This window comes from Mustela putorius, unplaced genomic scaffold (assembly GCF_011764305.1).
Source record: "Mustela putorius furo isolate JIRA1106 unplaced genomic scaffold, ASM1176430v1.1 tig00003867_pilon_pilon_pilon, whole genome shotgun sequence".
Taxonomy (NCBI): Eukaryota; Metazoa; Chordata; class Mammalia; order Carnivora; family Mustelidae; genus Mustela; species Mustela putorius.
The window spans coordinates 3,977,379-4,003,456 of NW_025422019.1; the positions used below are offsets into that span (position 1 = coordinate 3,977,379).

Genomic DNA, 26,078 nt, shown 5'->3' on the forward strand with positions numbered 1-26,078 from the left:
AGTGGGGTAAGAGACCTGTTCCACAAGTCATGGAATCAGTCTTAGATAGAAGCCCTATCTGCTCATATTCACCAACATGAGGGAGACAGAGTGCCTGAACACCAATGCATGTGGGCGGGTGTATGTGGTGGTGAGAGTGTGCAGGCATTCTAAATGCTACATTTATCACAAGAAAGAAGAAAACAAAGTTAACTTGTGCAAGTAAAGATAGGGTTGTAATTGTTGTGGTGTAAGGAGAAAGAAGGAGGTTTAAAATTACCATCTAGGTGATCCAGAAAGTGAAAGATTAAAAAAATAATAATAATAAGAGGCACTTGCTATACAGATGGAAGGGCTCACTTGAGGTCATGATTTGAATAGGATGAGCTGGACTCTGCCACTTCTCTCACCTGATCCTTGCCTTTTATACCAAGACCAATGGAATTCCAGTGTACCTGCCACACACTATAACCTGCTGGACCTCTTTGCTTATTCTCATGTAGACCCACCGTCTGAGCATTTCTTTCCCTCCTCCAGTTTGCCAGTTCCTAGTCACCTTCATTACTCAGTTTATTCCTAACTTTATCCAAGAAAAAAATACTGATGCCAGAAGAGATCAGTGACATCATCTATGTTCCCATATCTGTGTAATTTCAACCCTAGCCCTTGCGAGTCTCTTGTGATTTTCTCTTCAGCTGTGTGTCTTCCTCTTATACTCCAGTTCGGGGTTACCAAACTTGATCGAGCTTCAGAATCACCTGCTACCCCTCTTGCAAAGAAGTTTTGATTAAGTAGATCTGATGTCAGGCCCCAAAATCTGCATCCCTATCAAGGTCTCAGGTGATGTTGGTACTGGTAGGAAGAGGGGAACACACTGTAGTTCAATTTTGTTCAGTTCTTCAAAAGCTGGAGTCAAGTATCTGTCTCTAGAACTTGGCTGCACACTTGGTTTAGGGTAGAAGCTCAGAAAATTTTACTGAACAGACAAAGCATATTTGGCTGAATGAGAAGAAGAGAAGTAAGGTACCTGAATTGTAAGCTCTCTTCCCTCCCGGTTAATGTTCAGGTGGTGCATCCTTCTGTTAGCAAAGTTCTCTGCATCAATATTGAAAACGTGGGTTTCTTCCTTGCTTAGCTGATAGCGAACCTGTAAGCTTCCTTGAAAAAATATTAGAAATTAGAGTTAAACATAGGATTCATAAAATGCAAAAATATTATCAGATTGTCTTAGTTGATCATTACTGTTTTCTAAGGATTTATATATATCCTTTTATTATCCAAATTTTTTAAAATGCTATATTAGTACATGTATATAGTGTATAGCATACATATATTACTATTTGTATATACATATATCCTATATATTATATTATTATATATATATACTATATGTACTATACAAATTTCATTATTCAAGTTTTTTAAAATGCTGTATTATTATGACATCTGGGTCCATATGGAAAATCCTGAGTACATGTGCAAAATTTGTGTGTGTTGTGTGTGTGTGTGTGTGTGTGTGTGATGAAAAACCATAATGCCAGGTTGGAATATAAAAGAAGTTCAAGTCTATTGTGTAATTGGATTGTCAAAACTTTAATAAGATAGAATCCTTTTCCATTCTCTCTTCAATTCCTACCACTTTTTATAATTCCTTTACTTCCTAATTGCCTTCATGGAATTTCATACTACATAATGTGAAATAAGATTATAAAATCATCTAAGCCAGAATAGAAAAAAAACATTTGGCCTATTAGACCGATACACAATTGAATCAGTTGATACAAGAACCACTACAGCTAATGCTGGTTTTTCCCTGGTTCGTTTGCTCTCTCTCTTTTTGGCTCTGTCTGTTGCATATTTCTACATATGGTTTCCTAACTATTATCGTCTGGGTTTTTATCACTTAAATATGAATACTAGCTCTGGAGCAGTAGCATATTTGGTGCTGAGAGTTGCTGAGTTGCAGTGGTGGTGCAAATGTTCAGGTATAGGGCAAGGGGACCTGGCCACAGCCAGCCTATGATAAGGAAACACCCTTTATGTGCACTGGTGGGTTGTTCAGTGGCATGCTCTTCCAGACTCCTTCCAGTTCTAAGAACTGGAGTGTTTTCATGTCTATTTCAACCCAATAAACTAAATCAGAATGTGATAATTATGTGTTAGGTACAGTGATGAGGACCACATTTCTTGAGGGTATTTGGAGTCTTGCCATTCCACTGTCTGGGTAATTCATATACACATGCAGATTCTGCAAATGTATTCTGTATGCATTTGTCCATTTTAAAATAACTTATATTTTAAACCTCTTCTCTAACACCTGCTTCACAATGATCCATCTTACATGTTAACAATCTCATAGGGACCATGTCTATCAGAGTTTTCTGAAGCATCCCCAACATCACAGTTTATGTCTAAAATACTGCAACCAGTTCTTCTAGAGCCATACAAATACTGATATCAATTTCTTAGGAGTTTTGATGCAATCATTATCTTCTCCTACAGGCTCTGCTCATTTCTACTTTAACAGGTACTGGACTGTGTTATTTGTATACTCACCTGTCTCTCACACAAATTTCTAAGCACCTTGAGGATCTGCACATATCTTAGATTCCCAGCGTCTGGACTATGGTAAATGCTCAGTAAATTTTAAAGGAAACAAGCAAGCAAGCAAGGAGGGAGGCAGGAAAGAAGAGGGAAGGAGGAGACGAGGGAGGGAGGGAAGGAGGGAGGGGAGGAGAAAGGAAGGAAGGAAGTTAAGAAGGAAGGGAGGAAGGCAGGCAGGAAGGAAGGATGAACAAATTCAGTGGGGCTTAGAAACTTTTATATCTAAAGAAATAACTCCTCTGAAACAGTACAAATCTAGGGGATACATATTCTCAATAAATTCAGAGGCCAATGAATTATTCTTAGAAACTGTTTCACCTTGGTATTTACTGACTCAAAGCCGGGAGAACTTCAGAAGAACACAAGGAGTGGTATGCCTGAGGAAGTGGATAATTCCTGAAGGTTCCAACCAATTGGCTTGAATATTTTGTCTCTTTTTAGTGTTTAGGGTTCTATCTCTTTCCCATGCATCTGGATTTGCCTTATATATCTAGTCCAGTCGTTTTCAAATTGTTTGCAAATTAGAGCACTTTTGGGGGCCTTGACTTCAGTGTTGTGCTTTTGAGCCCCATGTTGGGTGTAGAGATTACTTAAAAAAATAAAATATTTAACAAAACAGAATATTTTATTAAATGAAACCTAAAGTGAAAGTTACAGAAAGCAGAACAACCCTGGAGCTTCTTGAGTTGACACAAGAATGGGAGGCTACCTCTAGGCTGCTGATGCCACTGTCCTCTCCCCTCCACCCACCTTCACCCCAAAACCTCATGTTGGCCCAAAGAACTCTTTGGTCTCCCAGAAGCATAGTAGAAAACCTTGACTCTTCGGAGTGACAACTCAGCCTATTAGGATTTGGTTACATCTGTCCTGGACAGCTTTGTATCACTCATGTGCACCTCACAAGACATCCTATAGAGCAGTCTCTCCCTGCAGTCCTGACCATTGGGACTGCACATTCCAAATACTCATAGGCCCATAGGTTTGACAAGCTTACAGTTGGATTTGTCTAGGCTTTAAATTGATCAGTGACAGATCATCTCTACATATCTATGTGGATGTTTCTAGCTGAGGAGAGAGACCTTCAGGTTAAGGAGAAGCCATGCTCTCCTTGGGAGATGTTGGATCTCTTTTCTCTTTTTTCTTTTCTTTTTTTTTTTCTCCTTAAACAACATAAATTTATTATATCTGGACAATAGTTCTGGATTCTAGAAGTACAAAATGTTTTCTTAAAGGCTCTAGGCTAGGATACTTTTATGCCTCTTCTTCGCTTCTGGTGGATGCTGGCAATCCCTGGCGTTCCTTGGCTTGTAGATGCATCACTCAGATGTTCTTTATCTTCACATGATCTTCTTCCTGGTCTCTCTGTTGGCCCTATTTCAAAACTCTTCTAATATTCAACAAAGGATACCACATACCATTTAGCAGGTCATTTTATTATTCATATCCTGCTCGATAATTGTCTATTCATAAGCATGGGAAAAAATGAAGTAGAAACTAAAAATTGAAAAGTCCAAATAATATCCAGTTGAATTCTTGAATTAGCTTTAGGGTAAAGATTCTTTCATCTCAGTCACTTAAAAACATGATTTTGTTTTCTTTTTTCTTACCGGTTCCCACTTTTCCAGTGTTCTTACTCTACTGTCTTCCACGCTGCCATTAGTGTGACTATTATAACACGTATTCAGTCTTGCAACTCTAGCACTTAAAAAAATCCTAAGCCTCCTTAATTCTGTATGATATATTCCAACTTCTTAGCCTGATGTACAAAGGTTTTTTTTTTTAAAACCTTTCTAACTTTATCACATACATATTTTTCATATCTGAATCATACCTGAATACTCAGCATCTTTCCAAATAATGCACTTCTTTACCTCTGTGTGTTTTTCTTTTCCTCTGCCTCCTCTTCTTCCTGGCAGGTTACACGTCATTCTTTTACATCCAGCTCATGTGACCCAAGTCTTCACTAACCCTTAAGGGCGGCATAATCTACTATATTGCCACTGTGCTCACTTTTAGTAACAAACTCAATTTATCATGTTTACATTGTCTTTCCTCTTGAATTTAAGGCCCCTAGGAGGGGTAGTTGCCTATTCATCTTTGTATCTATAAAGTATAACACAGGGTTGGCTATCATAATCCTCCAGAAGATATTTTTTGAATAAAAATCCATTCTGGAGAATTTTATTAACACTCCACCAAAATTATGAACTAAAAATTATTCAATGCCTAATGTGTGCCAGATACTAAATAAATGAATAGTTACAATATTTTAGTTTTATTTTTAAGAAGTTTATAATCTAGTTGAAAGCAAAAGCAAGGTCATACACGCCTACTGTATTTTAGACATTTAATTCTGTATTAAAGATACTTCTATTCTTTTCTCTTTTTTTAAATTTTGTTTATTTATTTCAGAGAGTGAGAGAGAGGGAGAGAAAAGGAGTGGAAAGCAGAAGGAGAAGCAGACTTTCCACTGAGCAGAGAACCCAATGTGGGGCAGGATCCCAGGACCCCAGGATCATGAGCTGAGCTGAAGGCAGATGCTTAACTGGCTGAGCTACCCAGGTGCCCCTAAAGATATGATTTCCTTTTTTTTTTTCTTTTTTATTTTATTTTTTTTTCTTTAAATAGGCTCTATGCCCAGTGTGGAGCCCAAAGAAGGGCTCAAACTCACAACCCTGAGATCAAGACTTGAGCTGAGATCAAGAGTCAAATGCTTAACTGACTGAGGTATCCAGGTGCCCCAAGATATTGATATTTTTAAATTAAATCTTCAGATCAGGAACTAGGTTTTCAGGGATGTAAACAGCTACACAAATAAAGAATGATAATAAAAATAAGGAGAAGAAGATTCAAACTCAGAAGTACAGAACTTCAAAGTACATGTTCCCTCCAGTATAGCATCCTGACTCCAAAGAGATGTGTGGTGGGGAAGATGGATGAGTGGTTGGGCAGAGATGTTGATGGTGGAGCAAAGGGAAAGGTAAATGATTTGACAGAACATACACATTTTGTGAATTCAAAATGATGATGCTGGTAACTAGTGCATCACTGAATTCTCCTGAAACCAATATTGCACTGTAAGTTAACTAACTAGAATTTAAATAATCTGAAAATGAAAACAAAAATTATGAGCAGTTAAAGGGCTGAGGTAATGAGATAGTGTTTTTCAGAGAAAGAGGTTTGTTGGAGGAAGGTAGAAGTTAGCTAGGAAAACAAAATAGAACAAAATATAAGGTAATATGCTTATGCAGTTGTAGAGATTTAAGAACAATGCTGTTGAGTTTTATCATGCTTGAAGCAGTAAAGCTGTAGGCCATTAGCATTGATGAGCATATTAGCAGAACATGCACCCAACCAACCTTCTCATTCTGAAAGATGGAAAAAAAAAATTAAGATCCTGCATGTTGAGGGGAAACTTGGAGAGATTAGTAGAGAGAGACCAGGCAAAGAAGGTTCACACCAGAGTAACAAAGAATCTGGACTTGTGCTTGTAAAGAGGGGTCCCATAAAGGGCTTTAGACATATGAGTGACTGGCCTGACGTACAAAAATTGGTATCTAAAGAAAATTAGCCTACATACCCAGGGTGCATGGCAGATCTAAAGGCTCTTCCACCAGCATGGCCAGTTCTCACAACATCCACAACCTCCTGTCACCATATTTACTAACCTATCAATTTCTAAACCCGTGTCTTTTACCTTCTATTATTTAACTTATATAAACTGTCCATGATCTCACCTAATATCATTTTATGCATTGCTTCTCATCCTTCTCATGTACTTGAAGACATCACTTAGCCAACATACCCTACTTTTTTTTTTTTTTTAAGATTTTATTTATTTGACAGAGAGTAACATAGCAAGAGAGGGAACAAAAGCAAGGAAGTAGGAAAGGGAGAAGCAGGCTTCCCACTGATCAGGGAACCTGACACAGGACTTGAACACAGGACCCTGGGATCATGACCTGAGCTGAAGGTATATGCTTAATGACTGAGCCCCAACATCCCCCTTCCTTTACAATCTTTTTTATTGTTGTTTCATCCTCTGTATTGCTTCATTTCCATTAACATTTTTTCCTATCTTAAAGGAGAAAAAATGAAAAGAAAACTCTTCAACTTTTTTAACTTTAGCCATTGCCGTTTTTCTCTGTTCTCTTTTGGTCTGCAATAAAACTCCTGAGGCTTTATCTATATTTCCTGTCTCCAATTCCTCTCTCCCATCTACTTCTAAACTCCCTCCAATAAGATTTCACCCCTGGGTCTCTCCTAAAACTTCTATTGCTGAGGTCATTAATGACCTTCATGTTGCTAAATCTAATTTTCCACTTAAAATCCCCATCTTAACTCCCCTTAACTCTCCTTAACATTCTATACAGGTCACTCTCTTCTCTGTAAAATTCTTTATTTAGCTTCTAGGACATTCTCTCTCCTAGTTTCCTTCCTTCTTCACTGGCCATCTTTCTCCCTCTGCATCACTGATTCCTCTATTTCTGTTTGCCCTCTTAATGTTCAAGTACAAGGGCTCAGTCTATGGACTTTTCAATACTCACTGCATTGACAATCTCATCCAGTGATAGGGTTCCAATGTTATCTTTTTGATATCCTAGAATTTCTGTTACACATAATTTGGAAAGCTGTAAGTTTGAAATCAAAGTGTCAGCATTTTCACAAGTCTTCTAAAGACTCCAGGGGAGAATCTTTCCTGTATTTTCGTAGTTTCTTCTGGGACCTGACAATCTTTGGTGTTCCTTGTCTTACATCGGCATTATTTCAATCTCTGCCTCTATTGTCATGTCACATGTCCTTCTCTCTGTGTGTCTCCATGTGTCCCTGAGTCTATGTATCCCTATCCCTTCTTCTTTTTTTTTTTTTTTAAAGATTTTATTTATTTATTTGACAGAGAGAGTTCACAGTAGACAGATAGGCAGGCAGAGAGAGAGAGAGAGAAGCAGGCTCCCTGCTGAGCAGAGATCCCGATGCGGGACTCGATCCCAGGATCCTGAGATCATGACCTGAGCCGAAGGCAGTGGCTTAACCCACTGAGCCACCCAGGCGCCCCCCTTCTTCTTATAAAGATACCAGTCATTGGATTTAGGATCTACTCTAATCCAGCATGACTTTACCATAACTAGTTAATTGTACTAACTAATTAAGTTGTGTTAAGTTGTGCCATTTCTACATAAAATCACATTCTGACGTTCTGAGGTGAATTTGGAGGGACACTACTGAACCCAGTATATTATCTAAATGTAGACCAATTCCAAATTTCTATCTCCAGATTGGTCTCCCCTGCCACCTGCAGGTTCCTCTATACAATTACTTTCTCAACATCTCTACTCAGATGTCTAATAACCTCAAACCTTAAGATGCCCAAGACAGAATTTATGATCCTCTTTTCTAAACCTGTTCCTTCCATAACTTCCCACCCAGAAGTGGCAAGCCTCTACTTCCCGGCGATTGGCCCAAAAAATCTTAGAACCTCCCCTCATGTTTCTTTGTCTCATACCCTATTTCCAGCAGAGTATGACATAATTTTATGCACCCCTTTTAAAATATATGCTGAGGGGCACCTGGGTGGCTCAGCGGGTTAAAGCCTCTGCCTTTGGCTCAGGTTGTGATCCCAGGGTCCTGGGATCGAGCCCCGCATCGGGCTCTCTGCGGAGAGCCTGCTTCCTCCTCTCTCTCTGCCTGCCTCTCTGTCTACTTGTGATCTCTATCAAATAAATAGAAATAAAATCTTTAAAATAAAATAAAATATATGCTGAGTCCAACTATTTCTTTACCTCCCATCAATTCCATTATGACCCTCATCTAAATAGCCAACATTTCTAATCAGATGATTTCAATAGCCTCCTAACTACTCCTCTTCTAGAGCTTCTTATAGACTATTCTTACCAGAGCACCTAGAACAATCTTGTTAAATCATATATATCGATAAAAATCAGATGAGTTGCTGTAAATCAGATAAACTACTTCCCTGCTCAAAGCCCTTTCCTTATTACCTTCCCCATTCCCCTTTCTCACTGGGACCCAGTCATGATGCTTCCCTTAACAAGCAAATATCTGTCTCAGACTTTGCATTTTCTGTTTTCTCTGCCTGGAACACTTTTCTCTGAATATACCCATGTGTCCCCCAAAAACCCACACCCACTCCAAAATCCTCCAAGTCTTTGCTCAAATACCACCTGTTTAAAGAGTTCTCTGATGGCCATGTTAGAAACTGTGAGACCCTCGCCTCACTTATATGTATTCCTGACCTCTTGACCCAGCTCTCCCCCCCCCCACACACAGAGCTTATCATCTTGCAACATTTTGCTTATTGTTAACATTTATTATTTATTGTCTGTATCTGTATACTAGAATGTCAGTTCCATAAAGGCAGAGATTTAATAAAATGGAAGAGTCCAAAACAGAAAATATGAATAATATTCCCTACACTTAGGGGAAATATTGTTTTAGTCATACAAACTGATTCTGAGTCACTATGTAAAAATATTCCTTACAAAGACTTTGGTAAGACACTGTAGAAAAGTCTGTTTTTTTTTCAAATAACTAGTTTTTAGAGTACTTATCACCATCCTGCTCTTTTCTTAATTCATACTTTTTTTTTTAACTTGTTTAGTGATTTTCATTATCTATTTAATTATAAGCTCCATAACTGAACTTTACCTGTATTTTTTTCCTGGGGTATACCCAGTGTAGAGAAAAAAATGCCTAGCTTCTAGTGAGGGGTTCAATAAATATTTATTGATTTTTTTTAATAGACTGAAGGAGTGAATGGTTTTGGTGATATATGAAAAATATTTCTTTTATGTCACCCATGCTTCAACATATAGGGTTGATCATGATAATTTCAATAGTTTTCATTGTTACAGCTATGAATGTTAGGTATTGTTATGGGTATAATTAATAGTATTAAATAGGAGTTGACTATTTTGTTCTAGGGATTGTCTAAACTTTTTTCCTCATACTTCATCTTTATACATACAGATTCTTGTTTTACACTAACTTTGCATACAAAGAGAATATAGTTTGTCTAACCTGTTACCAGTCATTTCACACAGCTCTTCCCTCTAATCTAACTGTAATCTGGATTTCCTTGTAGGGTAGTAGTCATGCTTTAGGTCTCTTCTTTTATATGCACCCTCCATAGAAAAATAAAGGCCTTTTGGAGGAAGGCATATGTCTGCATGATAATCCTACTTAGCTAGACTTCACAAAGAAAACACTAAAAACCAATTTGCGGCCACTTTGAAGCCAAACTCGGTTGTCCAGAGCTTGTCCACAAATCACTGCATGCACAACTGAATGCTAAATTTAGTGAAATGCCTCTAAAATTAAAAAAAAAAAAAGTATTTTTTAAGCTTCTTGGAAAAAGCATACATTTATACTGACAGTACTGCAAGCCTCATGGAAGATAAAGTCGATTTCCATGGCAAAGTTAAACACTAAGGTTGTTCTTCCTATTTCTATCGTGGAAGGTGAGGAGAGATTAGAACTGAAAAGAATCAGTTATCCTGGAAAAAAAAAAAAAAACCTCAGCTATTTGAGAATTTCTCATGAGTCAGTAACTGCAATGCGCTGAGCATTCCCAGATCCACTCAGCTATGATGATTTTCTAGGGCTCAATTCATTTCTTATTTAAAAACAACCTTGAAAACTCTCAGAGGAAGTCGTAAACAGGTACCAAATCCTCCAGCTTATTCGGCGATGGGTTCTGGTTTACTTCATTGAACCCTATTCTAAGCACCTTAATAAGTAACAATTATCGTCTTCTATTTCAGTGGTTCTGTTTATGTTTGCACAAAATATTCCTCAACCTGTCTTACCTTTAACTCAAAAGTCATTTGCATAGCAATAGTCCCATTACTGGGAATAAACGCAGACCAACTGCTCCTCTTCCATGGTACTCTGTCCAAACCCCTGTTTCCTTATGGTTTACATTATGGAATGATCTTCTTTTTTTAATTAAAAAAAAAATACATTGAATGACAAAATTAGGAACTGAATTTATTTTTGTTTTTATTTTTCAAATGATATATTTGAAATCAAACAGTTTCCTCTGGCTCAGATTTGTTCTCCGAATTCAGTCTTTACAGCATGTGTAAAAGGCACAGATCCCAAAACTCCATGGGAAACACTGTCTGGTGTTTTATGGGCTTAAAGATTTCATTGAGCTACTAAAGATCTATTTTCCTTTCTGCTGAGACCCAATTAGAGTTCACTTACATTTAAAAACTATCTCCTCTTATTTGTATATGATTTATGGGGTTTGAAGGCAATAGTCATTAGAACTCAACATAGTAATTAGTCTTTAAAGTATTCAGGATGAGGCGGCTTTGTAAATTTTATGCTCACTTTTTATGATCCAATTGCTTTTGAATATAGATGCTTTTGATCATGGCACTTAAACTTTACATTATTTGGAACTAATGTTAGCTATTCATGTATTTATGAACATTCACAAAAAAAAAAAATTTGATGACAACAGGTACTGACAGTATGAAACGATGCAAATCTGCAGAAATACTGGGCCACGATTTGCGACTTGTTACCGGGTTGGCTGAAATGCCACTGAGAACCCGCACTTCTACTGGAAGCTGGTGCTTATTTCTTTCCATCACCCATGGTGGCCGATATGGAGCTTGGCAGGAGTAGGCTTCCATCAACATGCAGCACACAGGAGGGACACACCATGATGTTCCAGGAATGGTGTTATGAACACTTGCTTGGAGAAGAAAGACAAAGCTTTTCCCCCAAGACACACACAGCCTAGTGAGTGACCCAGGACCATAAGGAGACTAGTACCATACAGTGAAGACAAATACTGAAAACACATCTGTTGTGTGAAAAAACTGGAAAATCAGGGAAGGATTGCCAGTGGTGGCGATAACCCCTGAACTGGAGTCATAAAGAACACACAAAACCTGGTCACACAGGCAAGAGGACAAAAGGAAGAAAAAGATGTAATAGCAAGTCAAAGGTAGGGAGAAGAAACAGAAGAGGGTGTGCATGTCTGTGGTTGGATGGAATGCAGGTGTGCACATGGAGAATAAGCAGAAGATAATCAATTGAATATAAATCTTGTGTTCCTTAAGGAAGCCATTACCTCTAGGGAGCCATTATTTCTTCAAATCATAATTTTGCCTTTTCTAAGTGTTATTTATAAAGATAATTTCAAAAGTGCTGCTCTGGATGACAATCCTGATACATTTTCTAGTGATGTCACTCGAGGACTGAGGCCAGCAGTGATTGACCCAGAGCACAAATATATCCATGTGATGGGGAGAGGAGCCAACCTGCACTTAATAATCAGGTCTAAAAGTATTTTAGCATCTAATACTGTGCACACCACTTGGCAATGGTGAAGAACGAAGACTTAAAAAAAAAAAAAAAGTTGAGCATAGAACCATGATTTGTTAAAAAGCTTACAGGTGTGAAAGGTGTAGCATGGTCAGAATGGCACCCAGATGCCTGGGCTTTTGTGTTTTCCTGATGCCCGTCAATGCCATGCAGCCTGCCAAGTGCAGAAATTACAGAGCAGTCAGTGCTGGCTTCAGGCACTTCCATAAATGAAAATATAAATGATGGTCAATTAGAGATGATTTCCTAAACCATTTTCTACAATCATTAACAAATAGTGTAACTAGCTCATGAATAACTTCAGGCACTTTTCACAATGCAAAATCATCAAGATGTAACCACAGGATCCTGTTTAATGGCACAGAGACAATAGCATGAGGCCTTTCTTGGTGGGTAGGGTTTCTTCAACAGGGAGTCCCACCTGTTCAGAAATGAAGGCCCCGGGTCGCCTGGGTGGCTCAGTTGGTTAAGCGGCTGCCTCCGGCTCAGGTCATGATCCCAGCATCCTGGGATCGAGTCCCACATCGGGCTCCTTGCTTGGCAGGGAGCCTGCTTCTCCCTCTGTTTCTGCCTGCCACTCTGTCTGCCTGTGCTTGCTCTTGCTTCTCTCTCTATGACAAATAAATAAATAAAATCTTGAAAAAAAAAAAAAAAAAAAGAAAGAAATGAAGGCCCCATCCAGAGTGTTGTCCCTTTTAGATACCTTATTCCTTCTTATTCCAGCATGCGCCTTAGCCATGGAAATGGAAACTTGCATTTGAGAAAGCTCAGAGAATGGGTTAAAAATAAAGTTTACTGAGTGCCTATCCCATGCCAAACTTGTAAAAGCTCTTGTGTATTCATATGGGACATTTCACTTGATAAGGGAGTAAAGGAACAGATGGGGATGTCCTAAGATGCAGACCTAAAGAGCCTGCTTCTGGCTCTTCCCCAAGACCCCTTCCCAAGAGTCTCGTCCCACTCCTAAAAGGAGCCAGCCACTTCCCTGGGTCAGAGGCTGTGACATGACAACAATTTGGAACAGTTATTATTTTTGTTACAAATGAGAAAAAGTGAAGCTCAGGGAAATTAAAAAGTCTCAGTTGCAACAGGAGGTTTTGAACCCAAGGACTATACTGCTCTGTTTACCTGCCGCCATGGATTTGAGGTAGATAAGAAGCTGGGGGAGGGTCTCCACCTCCAGATCTGAGGCAGAACAGAGAGAAGAGAGGACAGTAGCAGCCCAGAATACTTTGTTTTTCTCCTCCACCTCTTGTGTCTGAATATGAAGTACGAAAGAAATGAAATAAGAACAAAGAACATCTCCCCCCTATACCCACAACATACTAACACACTCACACCCTCTTACCCAGGCACACTTACACACATGAAATACCCTTGCCTAACTATGCAGTTTAATCTTTCAAAAAGATGTACACATTACATATGCACTGAAGAGAAAAGACAAGAAACTTTGTTCTCTACTGAGATGATGAATTTTATGAAGTAGAACAAAGAAAAGAAAGAAAAGTAGAAGAAAGAAAAAAAGAAAAGTAAGCAAGAGCAAACATTAGTAATAGTCTTGGAGGAAAAAAAATAATAAAAGGCCATATAATTAAGCCTCCACATTTTTTTGTCTGCTGAGCACCTACTATGTGCTTTTTTTTTTTTTTTCCTGGACATTCAGACTGCACAGTCAAGGATTCTGCTCTCATGGAGCTCACACCTCCCAGTGAAGATGGAAAGTAAACCTAATTTTATAAACAGAACAAATGCCATGACCTAGAGGAAATGTTCCAGCTTTGATGCGAGAATTTAACAGGTGGAAAGGTGGCCACCTCATTCAAGGACATCCCCCAATATTCTACAATGCCTAAGCCATGCATTGACTTCCCACTGACCTGCTTTTCTCTTTCACTTTCCTCTGTATCAACAACACATTTACCTTATTTCATCATGCCTGACAGCCTCACTTCCCTGTGAAGAACCCTCCCTACCTATCAATATAATTAAGTCAGAAGACTTAAATTACCTAATCTTATCTCAACCTATTAGCCATCTCCACCTAATCCCCTCCTGTTGTCCTGTACTGCAGCCAAAAGAGGTTCACAGGCGTTAAAGTTTTTCCTCCACCGTTCTTACATATAGTCAGGGCTGCCAGAATATCTGCCAAATGAAGGAATGAGCACATTCCAGAAAACCTGTGCATACTAAGAGAGCTAATGTTACTTTTTTACTACATCAAATATATTTGTTCACTCATGAAACACTGAAAGAGAGACAGGTGTGCTTTTCTTGAAAGAAAAATCAAATAATTACATTGGTGTTTTCCACTGTTTAGCAAAGATCTCCAGAGCTCCCCAAGTTCCTTATGATTGACAATACATTCTAGTTTAGAGAAAAGAGCTTTTAAAGCAGGAAGCTTTCTGAAAGGAAGTTCAGCTTCCCATGTAAAAGCCATGCATGCCAGATGCTACAGGGCTGTATATACCATCCCATGAGTTTGAGTTTAACTGCAAGGGTTGAGGAGTTAGTGAAGTTTCTAATGGAGACAATATTGTGGGATATATTTTGGAAAAATTGCAGTGAAAAACTCCAGGCCTCAGTGCCTTAGGACAGCTAGGGACAAGAGCCCTGCAAACCATCTAAAGGCCTACAGGCATAGTCAAGGCCAGATTGGATAAGAGAAAAGGTAATTTTGAGAGGGCACACCAAGATCATCAGGGTTTGATGAAAGGATGGGTGTGTTAAGGCAAAGTGAAGAACCATGACAAAGGGTTCCAGGCCTGGGGATGCTCTGTACCAGCTGACCCCCTCACATCACTCACCTCATTCTCTGTGGGCAGCGCGACCACCTGTCAGCAACTCCACACACTTCTGTCTGCCTACAAAGAGTGTCTGTAGGTGCTATCTCCTCTATATCTCCTCTGTAGGAATCCACCCCACCCACCTACCTTCCCCCATTTCTCCCCCAGGGAAACCCTCTTTGGCCCCTCCCCCAGTTTTGATAGGAGGAAACTTTTCTCACAGAAAACTGCAGAGTTTATAATTGTTTCTCTTAGTGTATTAACATATGACTCTTCCAAAGAATTTAAGATCCAGGAAGACAGAGGTGCTCTCTCTTTTGCTTACCTCTGTGTCTTCAGTACCTATCAAAGACGTCTGGTATGTGGTAGTTAGTAAACAGTCATCTAAAGAATGAAGGTATTAATTAATAGCTTTGAATAACACTGGCAATATGGAAAGGAAAGACGAGATTTAAAAATGGGACAAAAGCAGGTTTTAACTACTAAAATTTATGTGAGGTATTAAGGCTATAATATAAATACAAAGTTAAAGGTAGCAAAAAACAGTAAGAAATGCGGGGACTAGAATTTTGGAGAAAAGCATTGGCTGGAAATAGACATTTAAGAGCCATTGACAGGAAGGTTGTGTGGATTGCAACCCAATTAGATTCAGTCAGCCATGTGTAATAAGATCTTGCTTTATGGTAATTTAGGAACATTGCTCTCCAGTTCAAAGACTGGTTATAATGTATGGGAATAATTTTTTTTTTTTCATAAGATGCTCCATATCCCTTCAAATGACAGAATCATGGTAGAATTACGGACATGGCGGTCCAGTTAAAATCTTGAGCCTGTGTGCCTATTGAAATGTTTTCTGAAAAGCAGGACAGAGTAATAGTTAAGATTAGCCTGTTGGCCAGGATCGGACCCCCGTGTCTCTCTATATTACCAGTGAGGTCCTAGGTAAATGGAACAGTCTCCCAGTACCTCAGTTCTTGTGTATGCAAAATAGGTATAGTCATAGCATTTACGTCATGAAGTCCTGAGAATCGAAGCCCTATTAAGAACTTTCAGAGTATCTGCAACATGACATTCATAAATGTTAGCTTGTGTCATAGTTATTACTTTGATTACTATGTAATCCCTGAAGCTATTTTGCAAGAATTACATATGGAATCAGGATAAAGGATGCATCATCATCATCATCATCATCATCATCATCATCATTATGGGCTTGATACTCCGAGTCATCATTTTTGTTGTTGTAAAATGATTCTGCAAAGAGCTGTATTAATGCAGCGCCATATTTAAGAGCTCCATTTACACAACAGGGAATTGGAAAAAAGCAAGAGTGGTGGTGAGTTCTGAAACAGCCACCTGGAGAGTTGGTCTCATTACCAATTGATATCAATTGAATGTGTACAATTTGCAGGGTAGACAGCAGCCGTGAAGAATTCTGAAAGACCTGATCCTTGTCTCAAGTTCAAATTTCTGCTCAGTGAAAGGGAGATTTCGGAACTGGTGATTTCCTAGGAGAAGCAGGTTTATATAGAAAGCAGCCAGTGGTTCTTATTTATTTATTGTTTTGCAAACAAATTAATCCTGCTTTTTCTTACAGGAGAAGATAGGAGGTGATTTCTTGCCCTAAAGAAGGGAGGGCTTCACTGAATGCTCAGGGAGGCATCAGCTTAAACCCTCAGAGATAGGTTTCTTAGAAGTCAAAGGCATTATTTATTGTTTGCAATTCATATTTGCAAAGTGCTTTGAGCTCCCTGGGGAAAGCTGGAATACAAACACTAGGTACATGTATAATTAATAACTCTTCAGTAGAGATTATGGCCTCTTTGGGTAAGAGTGTAGTTATACATTGACACTCATGGAAGATAGTTAAACAATTTCAGAACAACCCAAGGCATACTCCTGCTGGATGTAGGGAGAATTCATTTGCAGAGCACTCAAGAGCATGGATAGAAGCTGCCATGGACACAGCATGTTTTAGTCAGCCCCCACCTCAAGAGACCATATCACTTGGGTAATGACCCCCACTAGCTGTACCTGAGGATTGACAGGAAGGACAGTGATCATCATTACGACTAAATGTGCCAAGAATTCTCTCTGAGGAATTGTAAACCAAAACAGAACACCAATCCCCACTCCCAATTATCCCCTCTATAAACAGGTCACAAAATGGACACAGTGTTTAGTCTGAACAAATGGATACAATAAAAACCTGCAAAGGGGTGAGCTGTCTGTGGCAGAAGTAATTTTGATTTAGAGGCCACTTTTATTTTTAGATGGCATTATGATTTAAATATCTGCTCTTATTAGCTTCACACTCCTGCTACTAACACACAACTGGACTGTGTGTAGGCTCTGAGCTTTACAAAGCACCTGCCTAACCACCCAGTGACTCCAGAATCTTACTCACAGTTCTGAGGTGAATAAGTTTCTTAAATCTGCTTATATAGCCATTTTTCCCCTATAGCTATTTCCATTTCCCCTTGGAAAATGCTATATTTTTTTTCCCACTGTCTCTTCATCTTCTGTTCTACCCTCTCTATTTTAAATTTTTGTCTGGCTCACCAGAGAACAAAGTGGAGGGCTGCCCACCTCCATTTCAGGTCCCCTTTCTCTCTCCGATATGCTCTCAGTTAGGTCAGAGGAAGGACGGAGCTGTCACTCCTCTGACAGGGAGGGTGGAAGGGTCGATGTGCTTGTCACCACTTTAGAGTCTTCCTTATTGACACCAGCATGTGTGATCTGCGGCAAGGGATGTAATTCTTTGGTATCTGTGCCAGGTCAGTCACATAGAAAGAATTGGTCAGCTGTTCTCTACTGTATGAACTTTAGCAAGTCACCTAAACTCCCTGTTCCCCAGAGGAAAATAAGAATATTTTTTAAAGGTTTTTATTTATTTATTAGAGAGAGAGAGCTAGCACAGAGGGAGAGGGAGAAGCAGACTTCCCACTGAGCAGAGGACTTGATCCCAGGATCCTGGGATCATGACCTGAGCTAAAGGCAAATGTTTACCCAACCTGGGTACCACAGGTAAGAATATTAATACCTGTTTTGCATATGTGATTTTGAAAAAGAGGGGAACCAAAACAACATTCAAAAAACAAACAAACAAACAAAAAGCAAAAAAAGACCTAATGTGGTCTCTAGCCTTGCACAACACATAGGAGACATTGAGCAAATACTAGTTTTCCAGAAGCTGGACACCAAGCTCCATGCCTAGGTACAGGGTGGTGCTAAATGCCATAGCAGGGTTGGGTTTTATGATTTTATGACTTAGACTCATTAGTACTATGTGTGGCTGTGGATGTTGCCACCCCAAAGGATGCTAACTCCTAGGCAAGTCACCCTGCATTCTAGAAGTTTGGCCGAAGGTGTCACATGGAACCTTTACCAAATTCTGCAGCACCCTTGACAATCTGGCAAAGTAAATGTGAGGCCTTAAAAAATATGCATTCATACAGATTGAGCAATTAACCAGGGCAATTGTTGAGGCCCCAAGATTCAGTAGTAAGTAACTCATTATACCATAAAAGAAGCGAAACATTAAAAATCAACCCCAATATTCAAGGACAGGAAAAATTGTGAACAAGTTGTCATCTAATACAATTTATCTGCCACTATATAAGTATAGGGAAAGATTCCATAACAAAATATTAAAGGACAATATTTCTAACACTGTATGCATAGTCTGATTATATTCGTATTTATATAGGGATAGATAGATAAAAGTCACATTAATTATGCTCTCTGTTGTATGCACTGTTATTTAATCCCGGAATAACCCTCCAGAGTGGGTATTAATTGTGAATCATTTTAAAGAGATCTTGAAAGCAAGTACAACAAAGGAAGGTTTTAAGGAGATACCTGCTGGGTATCCAAGTGGCACCTTCAATGCCATAGTGCACTTGAATCCATGGTAACAGTGTTACTCAGAGCTTCCCTGACACGATTTAGGGGAGCCTGCAGTCCTGTTACTTACAGATTGTGCTGTGTCAGTCTCTGCTTCCAGTGCCATTCAACAAGAAATATCTCTTGGCAGCTTGCAGAGGCCTTCTGCTGCCTCACCTCCCCTTTACAGCCTGGATATTTAAACATGAACTACCTCTCTCTGCGTGCAACAGCTGGCTAGGAAGCCTGTGCCTTAATTAGCCATTTCTCCCTGGAGATTTGCGCTCCGTAAATCCACTCTTCAGAGAAAGTACAGCTGGCAAGATGAAACAACAGAGTCAATTGTCTAAAAATTCATTTTTAAGGGAAACATCATTTGTGCATGCATGTGTGTGTGTAGAGGGGGGTTTTCTTTGAATAAAAACACTAGGCTTCAGGGTCTAGACTGAAAGCCTCTCAAAGCTGAAGTCTGGGTCATCAATAGTAAAGAATAGCTTCATCAATAGCTTTTAGAGCAGAATATCTGGTACAAATCTTGGATCTGTGAATTCATCAGCAGTTTATTTAAACCTGTTCTCTCTCAGCTCCATCATCTGTGATTCGGAAGTGTCTACTGCGTAGGGTGGCACTTGACATGGTGTCTGAAATGTAGTAAGTGCTATCTAAATGGTTCCCTTTAACCACTTGGTTTTTGTGTGCAAGGCACATGGTGGGTCCCTGTTAAACAGATACTTACATTATTCTTCTAGAGAAGCTGGTTCTCTGGCAAATGAATTATACAAACAACTGAGGAATGACTAAGAGAAGACAGAACTTGCATTTTTTGAAAATGTGGCAAGTATGGTTTTAGGTGTTCTACAAATTCTTCTTTTTCATAACAGAATTAAAAGAGATGGGGCAGAGAGAGAGAGAGAAGTAGGCATCGTTATTGAAAAATGGCAGGGAAACAGTCTCTGAGAAACGAAAAAGCTCTTCCAAGGTCATGGCCACATGGCATCAGCCCTCCAGGTATGATTTGTCAACTACAAAGTTCCTCATCCCGCCCGAGTCAGCCGGCTCAGCCATGGCCCATGGCGGGTGCACCTCAGAGGAAGGGCAACCTGAAACTGGCTTGGAAACAGTTTCCTCTGACTTTTCAACCACCCCTGACCATGGTGTATAGTTCATCCAGACCAGAACCAATTGCAGTTAGTAAGCTAAAGGGCTCCCTAGGCACTGAGAGCCTCGATCTGAGACAGCTGCCAGCAAGGAGGCAGGCAGAAAAACTAGAGACACAGACAAGAGAACACAGCTGCCTTAGAACTACTCTATTACAGCAGGCAATAAGCATTAGTGTTTATTATCCTGACATGGAACTACTTACAAAAGGATACATCACATTTAGCTGATAATTGCAATAAAGAAACAAAATGTATTACACAAAACAAACGCTGAAAGCGTGATGTTTTATTTAAAAATCAAATAAGGATATAAGTGGGCTATGGTCTCTCTGACTTCCTCACTTTGTCTTCAGTTACTGCTCTAACCGCTAGACGCCCAGGGTGCTGGGCTGAAGAATTGCTGTCTGGTGGCTTGAGTCTCCTGCAAGACCATGATGGGAGAAGGGCTTGGTTCCTGTGGCTTATTTGGGGTGTGGGGGGAGGGCAGCAAGGGGGCATGTCTGGGAGGTGGAAGGTGTCATGACATTCTCATCATGGTATCTGTGAAGATGCTGCAGGCACCAACTTGGCTGTTCAGAGACGGCAGATCCAGGGATGTCATCTGCCCCAGGTCTACCTGGACACAGAGGGTTGAGGGAGCATGCTACTGAAAATTGCTGTGGCCCATGGGCAGCAGGTAATGTGCCATGGGATATGGGAGGGAAGCCCGCCTGGTGGTGCCAAAGCTTCCTGATGATGAGAATCCCTGTAAATATTCATCAACAATCGCCATTTTGGGGGCCTCATCACACACTCACTTAATCAAAATCTCTGAGAAGAGACCTGGGAAGGTATCTATTTAACCAACTACCCCAGTGAGTCCTATCACAGGCAAGTTTTGGAAATATTACCTGGTTATGGTAATGTTTCCCAACCTGGAGCTATGTGAGAATCACCTGCAGTCATGCTAAAAGCACAGATTATTGGGACCCACCCCAAATTTCCAATGAGTAGGTCCAGGTGGGGCACCAGAATTCCCATTTCCAGCCAATTCTTAAGTGAGGCTGATGCCGCTGGTCCAGAGACCACAATTTGAGATCCTCTAGGTTAAGATAACATATCTTGTCCTAAAGCAAAACAGGATAAGAAAGGAGAGGGAATTCTGGGCTGTGTTCCAGAAGAAAGCACAGCCTGCGGAGGGGCTGGGAAGTGGTCCTGGAAGCACTCTCACCATCTGACCCCCCCTTCTTTCTTTACCTCCCTTTGTACATACTTCTTTTGCTTTGGGGTGGGGGAGGGCTTTTATCCCCTTTCCAGTTCTAAGTTTGCTCCATCAACAAATCTGAAGATCTATGGGGCATAAACTGACTCTGTGAAAAAGCCATGTGACTAAATTACAATTTTTAGCTTCACTAGTAACTCTGGGAAATGATATTAAACAAGATGAATTGGGGCACCTGGATGGCTCAGTGGGTTAAAGTCTCTGCCTTCGGCTCAGGTCATGATCCCGGGGTCCTGGGATAGAGCCCTGCATAGGGCTCTCTGCTCAGCAGGGAGCCTGCTTCCCCCTCTCTCTCTGTCTGCCTCTCTGCCTACTTGTGATCTCTGTCTGTCAAATAAATAATTTTTTTTAAATTAAAAAAAATAAACAAGATGAATTATGTTGGAAAGGTTTTAAGCAGGATATGACCATTAAGTTTCTTTTATTATTATTTTTTTAACTGACTGCTCTTGTTTGTTTGTTTGTTCATTCGTTTTTGAGAAAGGAAGAGAGAGAAAGAGAGAGAGCTCATGTGAGGTGGCAGAGGGGCAGAGGGAGAGGGAGAGAGGGAATCCCAAGAAGGCTCCATGCCCCATGTGGAGCCGAATGCCAGGCTCAGTCTCATGACCCTGAGATCATGACCTAAGCCAAAATCAAGAGTCTGATGTTTAACCTACTAAACTACTCAGGTGTTCCCTGACCATAAAGTTTCTTAAACTAAACTACCTCTTTTAGTTTTTAATATTTAATTCAGTCATAAATATCTGGGTAAGGTCTCAAAATCTAAATAATTCAGGTTAAAAAACATTATTTGAAAATACTATGTTAACTAAATTAATACACAAGTATTTTGATATATAAAAACAGCAAAGTATACTAAAATCCAAGAATAGCCAGAAGAGAGATTTAAATCCCTAAGTTCACTATCTTTTATTAAATAAGCCAATGTTATTTATAAGGACTCCTTCCTGACCCTTCTTATTTTTCTAAAATTAAAGACACTTCTGTGGTTCTAATAAAACTAGGAATTCTACCCACAGAAATATCTCACACACAATACACATGGATCCAATTCTAGATATTCCTGAATGTGCTGGAGGGGGTCACCTTAAGGTGCCATTCCAGGAAATGTAGATATGACAGTAGATCTGCCAGGAAATGTAGATATGACAGTAGATCTGCAGAAAGCATACTGCCTTCCCTCTTCTCCAGAATCTAAAATAAAAGGAGATCTCTGATGGGCAACCACCCTCTGGCCCAAAAGTATAACTCTCCCAAGTATTTCCATCTCAAAATCTGTTCTGACTGGGAAGGGTTCTGATTAGAACAAGAAAGAGTCTTCGTGGTGCATTCGTCTCTCCCGCTGAAGTTCTGCTCCCAGTCTTCCAATGCCTTTATTCTCTCTGCTCTACCCACACAGGGAAGGACTAATCCACAACCAATACCAAATTTCTGTAGTGGCCCCTCATAGCTTCACCCTGTTACCTTCAAGAAACTTTCCTGAGGGAAAGTTGGCTTTAGTGGGATTTTAGATGGACAACTACATGGAAACATTCCCAATGTTGGCATACCAACCTCTGACTACAAACAAGTATTTGTTGGAGATGAGAAAAATATAGTAAATAACTCCTATTAAAGGAAAATAAATCACAATTTTCCAATTACCTTAAGAATATAAATTTGTTATCTCCCAACTATGATTTAAGAGAAGAGATCACACATACTCTATGCTCTGTCTGAGAAAAAAAATAAAAGGTAGGTAGACCTTAGCAGAAAATGGTATTTTTATCAAGAACTCTAAATATACATAGCTTATTTATTATTTTCATTTATCTAGTATTTCCCAGCTTTTGGTATTGTCTTTTTTCTGGGCCATTCTCCCATTTTTACAATGGTAATGAATATATGAGTAGCTGTTAGAGTTGCATGAATAAAAGTCTCTTGTTTTCAAGGGGGACAAAAGGGAATGCATAGGGAAGAACAACATGAATTAAACAAGTTTTTGTTTGATCTCTGAGATCTTGAAAGATATGTTAAATCCAGGAATACAAGAACTATTAAAAATGAAGAAATTAGTGAATGAAGCATAAGAACTTCTGCTTATATCACAGTCCTGTGAACAAGCAATTAATTTAGGTACTGGACAGGTAGGGCCCTAAGAGAACACACGTACATTTCCCCTTTCCATCCCATGCAGACACTGCTAATCACGCCCTCCTTCCAGCCAGGGCCAAGGAGCTTCCCAGTTGTTCCCAGGGGACTGCTATGAATCAGTGGGAGTTGCCATGAGGATCACCAGTTCCGGACAGGACGATCTTTTAAATAATTGACAGACACAGGTTTTCTCATGCCAACATTCACCAGATGCTGATACTGACTGATGCCTTTTCTGACTGTTCTGCCTTGGGCACCCTTCAGAGCTAGCTTCTCACTAATGAACCCACTTCCATGGCACACAATGGATAAAACATCCTAGCAAACTGTGCATCACAGCTTTTTGTTTATTCCTTTCAGTCAAACAGCCAACACCTGCCTGCAAGCATGCTACTTCCTGCTTGGGAATGCAGCAGGGGAATGAGCAGCAAACGGTTTCTGGAATTTTAGCAAGAAAATTGAAAATATCATGCAAAGATGGAAAAAAGGGATGATGATTCCCAGAGGGTTCTAGGAAAGGATATGGTCACTTGTCTGAAAGAACATCAGAACCGTTGTTCTCTGCCAGCCCCATGGTGCAGTCAACAACTGCATCAGTAAGAGCAATGACGGCAGCCCATCGCGTGACTGAATACTTAACTTTGCAGTAGCCACTCTGTTACACACTCGTCATTGCTGTCAGTCCACAGAACTGCCCTCTGTGGTCCTGTTGTTATTACAAATGGAGATGCTATGATCCAGATGTGTTCAGGGACTTATCCAAGGTCACCCAGCTAGGGAGGGTCAGAGCTGAGATTTGTCCCTACGTCCACCTTTTCCCATCGATTATACCACTCTTTAGTCTGATGGGGGCACCAAAGAACAACGTGAGCAGGAAAGGCTTGTTTTCCTGCTTGAGACTGGAGTTCACTGATTTGCAAAAAGTGTCAGGCCTGGTTTGCACTAAAGTTAGGGTTAAACCTAGATTCTTGTAAACTTTACTCTGTAATTTCTTCTGCATCTAGTCACAGGGTCAGTGTGGTGAAGGTCTTGGCCAAGGTGCAATGTGTGATGGTGACAAGGAGAATCACATGGATAGGGACTGCTGGTGAGTCCAGGACACTAAGCATTTGATGATGGGTCAGCTTTAGAAGATGGCTCCCAGACCATACACAATAGCTCATTAATATATAACAAGTGACCTCTAAAGATCAATATGACAAGGAGGTGTGCTATGTTTTCATTTGTTTGTTTGTTGTTTTAATCTGGTGTCCCAAGATACTTTTCCATAATCATACCCCAAGAAGAGGTCGGTTGCAAGCCTACACCATACCTGTGAGTACCAATTGTGAGTATATAATTGGCATGCCAGAAACAAATCCAAATTACCCCAGGTATGAGGGTAAAATGATTATTAACACCCCTTTTTACTGTCTGAAATGTCCTTGCATTAGAGACAAATTTTTGGTTGCATTAATGCAGCATTTATGATAATAACTATATTTTCTTTTTCTGAATTATTTTTATTCTGCAAACCATGAGCTCCTTAAGGACAAAAAGAATGTTTTATGCACCTAAACCTCTACCTCTACCTCTACCTAGCCCTCCATCTCTCCACATTTCAGCACAATGCTGGGCACACGAAAGTATACATGGGCTAGTATATACTGACTTGTTATTCAATATTTTCTTCCTGAAGTTTTTACTTAAGATACACCTACCAAAATTTCTGCCAGAGATCTAGTTGGTATTTTATTTTTGTTTTTGTTTTAATTTAAAATCTCTCTTGGTAGGCAAAACATGCACAGTTTAACAGAATATCCCAGGAAAAGTTTCCCATACAAGCCAAGTGTTTTTAGCAAATGCTCTAGAAGCGAGTAAACATAACATCTGCATTTGCTACATAAACACCACAGATTTAGAGTGAAGTGACTCAGAGTTTGCCTAGAAATCATTTGAGATGTTGATCTGTTTCTCTGATTTCATTGTCTGCAGCCTGACACTTTTTTTTTTTTTTTTTTTTAAACTTGAAGCAAAGACTAAATAACTTTTGGGTACAGAAATACTTTTAAAAATGGCAATAATGCATCTAGTTCAAAGGGCTACTAAGCACACAATGCTTTTTTACGAACAATTCATGCAATGGCAGTCACAGTGGTTCTTCAGATGATTTGTGTTTCATAAATACACAATAGTATGGCTATAATTATTTATTTAATAGATTGGTTAAAATTTCTCAAAATGCTAGTCTCAAAGGATAAAAAGAAGAGTGAAACAGACAATGTTGTAATGAAGGAAGGTGAAGGAACTTAATGGAAAAATACAAATCAGGAGAATCACAAGTCCTCATTCCAAGAGTCCTTTACCTAAACCTCCCACACTTACCTAGTAGAGAAGAGGGTCAGGAGCTATTACCCAATAATGTTCTGAGAACCTCTGTTAGCAGGAAGATGGGAAGTATTATCAAATACCAAGGCTACAGAATATGGATCTAAGGATCATCCAGGGATAAAATCATAATCAAAAGTAAGGGAAGTAGCCAGCTGTGGCAGACTAAATGGCTAGATGATAAGACAGAAACCAGGTACTATGCAGTGAGAAGAAACTCCAGAACACGAGGAGAAATCAGTAGGTCTAGAAGGGGCCTGAGATCCTGCATTGCTCAGGTTCCTGGTGACAAAGAAACTGCTGGTCTGGGGTCCACATTTTGAATAACAGGAGCCTGAAGACCTTCCTCAATGTCCCACAGTGTAGCCACAGAAGTGTCTATAGGACCAAACCATGGTTCTTGGTTTCATGGTCAGTGTGTATCAAAATCACCGGAATCGCTGTCAACCACACAGAAGCCTCAGCCTCAGCCCCATCCTCAGAAATTAGCAGTCAGCAGTTCTAAGGCAGAGCCAATAATCTGCATTTCCACTACATTCCCAG

At 39.8% G+C, this 26,078-nt stretch overlaps 1 protein-coding gene across 1 annotated transcript in view; it reads right to left on the minus strand.

Moving 5' to 3' along the window:
• The window catches only part of CNTNAP5 (contactin associated protein family member 5), an 828,648-nt gene that overhangs the window by 63,456 nt on the left and 739,114 nt on the right, over positions 1-26,078 (minus strand). Inside the window, exon 20 of the mRNA XM_045066473.1 lies at positions 1,007-1,137. Within this exon, the coding sequence (XP_044922408.1) occupies positions 1,007-1,137 (131 nt within the window). The remainder of the gene's footprint in view (positions 1-1,006; positions 1,138-26,078) is intronic.